The sequence below is a fragment of the Peromyscus eremicus genome, chromosome 14 (assembly GCF_949786415.1).
Source record: "Peromyscus eremicus chromosome 14, PerEre_H2_v1, whole genome shotgun sequence".
Classification (NCBI taxonomy): Eukaryota; Metazoa; Chordata; class Mammalia; order Rodentia; family Cricetidae; genus Peromyscus; species Peromyscus eremicus.
This window is the reverse complement of record NC_081430.1, coordinates 51,786,803-51,791,993: the sequence shown is the minus strand read 5'-3', so window position 1 is coordinate 51,791,993 and position 5,191 is coordinate 51,786,803. Positions and strand designations below refer to the sequence as shown.

The following is a 5,191-nucleotide window of genomic DNA, read 5'->3' as shown; positions in this document are numbered from 1 at the left end:
CTATAGTGACCTATAGTCTCTTATAAGGCTCTGTAGTGATAGACTGAGCAAAAATGGCCTGGGTTCTAGGCATGACTATGACACAAATATGGAGGTGGGACCTTGGAGAAATCAACTGGCCTCTTTAGGCTCAGTGCCAATCACTGGTGAAAGATGAGGGCAAGAACACACACCTTGCAACCATGATCAAGGAAGCAGCCATTAGTATAGTTATCTTATTATTTATAACACCTTGTTAGTTAATCTACTCTACACAAGTCATTAGCTACCAACAGATGGATGGGCTGTAGTATACTCATGGCTCCCTCTGGGTAAGCCTGTGGGTTTCAGAAAGAGTCCCTCCCACCTCTGGGCTGGACCACTCGGCCAAGGAAAAGGAGATGCATGTTCTCTTCAATGGCAAACAGAAAGGGTCTGTTGAATTCTATCTTCAGGGTCACCGGTCTAGCAGATCTGAATGTAAAGAGCTCTCCTGTGGCAGCAGACGCTATGGTTCCTGACTCATCTACCTTCACCACGGATTTGTGCAGCATCTGCAGGTAGAGAGTGGGACTGTGGTGATGCATCATGATAAAAATATTACTTACCTTTCAAAGGAACCAGAACTTTTGCTGGACCTCACAGCCAGAGTTAATAATATACCCAGAAGTCACTTAACACTGTTATCTACTGTGTATTCAGCCTGTTTGTTTGGTCTGCTTTTAAGAGAACAATGCAATAATCAACCTCACTTGCCTTAGATTCTTCATGCAATCTTAAATTATGTACTCTTCCATGCTCTGATCCAGAACAATGCATGTGTGTCATTTGGTGAAAACAGAAGATACAGAAGTTGAAAGTAACCTAAAATGAAACCCACTTGTGGATATCAGTTTATAAACAATGATGTTTGTAGTACTGTCTGATGTCTGGGTCAGTTGGCTCAGTTGGAGTCAGTGATGTAATCCCTTATAAAACTCTGTTAAATATTTCTGTAATGTTTTCTGTGCTGTATATAGAGCAAACCTCTTTGTCAGGGACACACACACACACACACACACACACACACACACACACACACACACACACATACACGGGGTGGGGGGATAACAAGACAGCACTCAGACAGACATAGATTCCTCCAAGGCCAGGTGGCAAATGTGGGTTCCCATTGTAAGAAGAACAAGACACAAAGGAAAGTCTTTGAATGTCTAGGGGAAAGGAATCATAATGGGACAGAAAGGAATGAGCTGAGGTGAAACAGTGGAATACAGTGGGGTGGGACTGAACAGGATCAGAAGTGATAAAATGGGATAGAACAACATGGTATTTAATCAGATGGAATGGGATGGGGTGGGGTGGGGTGGGATGGGATGGGGTGGGGTAGGATGGGATGGGATGGGATGGAATGAGGTGGGATGGGATGAGATGGGATGGATAGGATGGGAGTAAGGTGGGATGGGATGGTATGAGATGGGATGGGGTTGGGTGGGATTGGATGGGGTGGGATGGGATGGGATGGGGTGGGGTGGGGTGGGATGGGATGGGATGGATAGGATGGAACAGGATGAAATTGGGTGTGATGAAATATAATGGACTAGGCTGAGATGTGATGAGTGAGATGGGGTAGGATGGAATGTAATTTGTTGGAAATGGCATAGAATAGGGTGGGATCCAATGAGTTGGAGTGAGGTGATATAGAATAGGACAGAACAGGGTGTACTAAGTTGGAATGGGATGGAATAGACTGAGATGGGGTGGGATGGGGTGAAGAGGGGTGGGATGGGATGGAATAGGGTGGGATGGCATGGTAATTTCTGAAAGCAGGTGCTCAGGAGCATCTAGACTCACCTCAGACAACTTGATATTGGGGTAGTCAGTAATGCCAGACAGATCAGCATGGGTAGTAAAGATGTCCCTGATGCCCAGCTTGGGGAGTATTTTCTCCAGTTGATAGGTACCCTCAATGGAGAACTTGGGGAGGTAAAGGTTCAACTGTCTGGAGAGAGTAAAGGCCATTCTTAGACAGCTTGCTGAGAAGTCCTCAGCACCCTCTCTCTGTGGCTACACAGATTTTATGGAACCTCCACCTCTGCTGGAGTTTTCCCTGCTTTGTGCTTAGACTTGGGCTATCTACTCTGGTGTCACCCCAGAATCCCAGTTTTCCGGGTCTTACCCCTCAAGCTGGGCCAGGTCCTGGGCTGAGGACTTCACAGGAAGTCTTTAGGTTTGGAGACAGCTCACTGCCTGAGGAGTCCTCCCACCATCACTGTGTGGTCCTGGATCATGTGTCTCCCCAGGCCTGGGTAAAGGGATGTGGACCCAGAATGACTTAGAAAGTACCTCTTTCTGGCTGTAGTAAGCCAGTTCATCAGTGCTCTCCCGTTCAGGCCCTTCTCCACCTGCTGCATCTTGCCTTCGCTGGGAAGAATAAACAGAGCACTGGCGTTGCCTTGGTAAGGGATCCTCACCACCGTGCAGGAAATACTTTGGTCCAGGATATAGTAGTACTCATCTTTACGGTTCATCATGGGCACCTGTATGGTCTTCTTGGGGGTCACATGGAAATCTTTCTGGTGGGTGTTTTGGTCATTGAAGGCTGTCTCCCACTTGGCTAAAGGTGAACATGGGGTAGGAAGGAAAGCAGTGGGTAAAAATGAGAGAGCCTTGGCTGTGCCTAAAGAGTGGAGACAGCCCAAAGAGTGTCCCTACAGAGTGACCTCAGCACCAGGAGCAGCCACATCTATTGGCTTCAAAGGCCAAATCCCCTCTGGACTCAGCAGCCTGGACCTTTTGCATGTCTGTCCTGTATTCCCAAAGTCTTGACATGGTGGTTTGAAAGAGAATGGCCACTACAGGCTAATATGTTTGAATGCTTGGTTCTCTGTTGATGGAATTGTTTGGGGAAGGATCAGGAGGCGTGCCCTTATTGGAGGAAGTATGACATTGAGGGTGGGCTTTGAGGTTTCAAAAGCCTACACCAGGCCCACGCATTTTCTCTTTTGTACATCATGCTTGTGGATGACATGTAAGCTTTCAGCTATGGCTCCAACATCATGCTGCCTGCCTGCTACCATAACATCTGAAACATTACCCTGAAAGTGTAAGCAAGCCCCACTTAAGTGCTTTGTTTGATAAGTTGCCTTGGTCATGGTGTCTCACCATGGCAATAGAAAAGTAACTAAGACTTGCCTTCAGAAGGCCTTGACCCCTGTTCCCTGCCCTTCTAACCCTGATCAGGTCCATTTCCAGGTTCTAGTGGGTTTGGTATCAGTGTTGTTTTGTTATAATGGCTATGATAAGGGCCAGCTGCTACCTGGTGAATCACTCAGTCTTGTAAGGAGGTTGTCTTATGGCTTCTTCCCTTCCATCTAGCTGGCACCTGGATGAGTTGTTCTTCTGTGGAGGAGGGAATACTATCTTGCGATGAAAGCATAAAAGAGAGGAAGTTCAAGTTTGAACCTAAGGCTTACCTTTGAAGAAGATGTAATTTATCAACACCATGACATGGGTGCTGTCGAGATCCTTGATCAAGTCTACAATATTGCCTTTGGTCTTCTTAGCCACATAGTCATTGATCTGCTTCTTAGTCATTTCAGGGTTCCCAAAGTTGGTAGAGAAAGTATCTGCCATGTACAGCGTCTTCATGGCACTCAGGAAGCTGTGCTGAATACGTATGGCTGGGTCTGTAAAAAGGGCACTTCCCAGGCTCAGCTGGAGACCATTTGTAAGCTGGCTGAACCTCTTCATAAGCTGTTGGTAGAACTTGTGGAACTCGTCCTCTTGCTGGAGGCTGAGGCCCAGGCCCTCCAGGATCTGGGTCTTAGTGCGGGGGCCAGTCCCCAGAGAGAGCATGCTTAGGCTCATGACCACGCTCATGGGAGAAAAGAAGACATTCTGACCAGGGGCTTCAGAAGCCAAGGCCATGTAGAGGTTGAAGACAAAGTCCTTGCTTCCGGGAGTTAACCCAGCACCCACAGAGGACTTCTTGTCCTTCTCCTCCCGGGAGCGGGAGCGGGGGCGGGAAGCCACCCCAAGGTTGAAGAGCAGCAGGCACAGAATGGTGAAGAGCTTCATCATGGCAGCAGTTCTGAACATAAGAATAGGAAAATGTTCTCAGAAAGGGAAAAGCCAGGGGTCAAAATGAGAGAGATAATGGAAGTGCCCATCAAAGGATGTCCCCACTTATCCTCCAAGGGGATAAGGAAGAGGTTAGGGCCATGAGGCCCCAGAGAAGTGCTCTAGAAAGGTCACGTGAAGCAGCCAATGGCTCAAGACAGACTTGCAGACCAACATGCGGTGGAGTTTAAAAAAAAAAAAAAACACCAAAATTTTCTCATAGTGTTTTAAGTAAGTTTAGGATTTTGTATTGAGCCTCATTCATGAGTACTCGGCTGTAGCTTGGACAGGCATGCCTAGTGTCTCTGTCCCATCTGCCCACATCCTCAAACCCACCAGGTCCCATAATAGCAAGTGTACTCACTCTGTAACTTGGTTGAGTGTCACGGTGGCAGTCTACCTGTCTTAGGAGAGGACAGAAGGCCGACTAAATAACAGCCTGCAACTGTCACTGACCATAGAGACTCTTACCCCACCCATCTCAACTCCACCCCGCTGAGAGCGGGGCTGGTCTAAGGCATTTGAGGAGGTTCTGATAAAGGACAAAAGGGACCCAGTTCTATGTCCTTGCTCAGGAGCGGACTTGGCAAGACCAGTCTGGGCCTGAGTCTGGGGCCACAAAAGAGTTAAAGTTTCCGTTCCAGGGACTTGGCTTTTTCCCCTGAAGAGACTGCAGTTATCAGTCCCAAGGCTGCTGTGTGCTCGGTCTGTAATGTTCTTGAGATACCCTGTTCCCTTTGTGCAACATTGTTTGACTAGCTCCCCTCTGACTTAGTCTCATCATATGGTAGTTTCTGCGGGCTCTGTCTCATTTCTTCCCCGGAAAGAGTATATAAGACACTGTACTTCATCAGAAGCTTGCTTGGCATAGGATGCAGATAGAAAGACCTCCTGATTCCAAACTTTATCTTCCCTATCTTCTGTTCTCTTTATCTTCTGATCTCCTGTTCCTCTCTCTCAGGATCTTGTCACCGAAGACTGACCTGCTGGTCCAGGTCAAGTAGTGACTGAACAGGGACACCTGAATATGAGAAAAAGAGTAAGTATGGCCATAATAAATAGATAAACGTAAAAAGAGTCAGGCCAGAGAGAT

The 5,191-nt window shown here is 47.4% G+C and overlaps 1 protein-coding gene across 1 annotated transcript; it reads right to left on the bottom strand.

The window, feature by feature from the left end:
• Nucleotides 1-205: 205 nt before the first annotated feature.
• On the bottom strand, nt 206-4,595 carry Serpina5 (serpin family A member 5). Its single transcript, XM_059279206.1, has 5 exons — nt 4,463-4,595; nt 3,453-4,069; nt 2,323-2,593; nt 1,831-1,978; nt 206-533 (listed from the first exon to the last, which is right to left on the bottom strand). The coding sequence occupies exons 2-5, from the start codon at nt 4,057-4,059 to the stop codon at nt 327-329; spliced, it is 1,233 nt and encodes a 410-aa protein (XP_059135189.1). The 5' UTR covers nt 4,060-4,069; nt 4,463-4,595; the 3' UTR covers nt 206-326.
• Between the last annotated feature and the right edge of the window lie 596 nt (nt 4,596-5,191).

Excerpts from the sequence above, each read along its gene's own strand:
- Serpina5 (XM_059279206.1), bottom strand. The coding sequence starts at position 4,059 with ATGATGAAGCTCTTCACCATTCTGTGCCTGCTGCTCTTCAACCTTGGG. Across the intron at positions 1,979-2,322 it reads CTTACTACAGCCAGAAAGAG|ACAGTTGAACCTTTACCTCC; the intron begins GTACTTTCTAAG and ends TACTCTCTCCAG. Across the intron at positions 534-1,830 it reads CCAATATCAAGTTGTCTGAG|ATGCTGCACAAATCCGTGGT; the intron begins GTGAGTCTAGAT and ends CTCTACCTGCAG.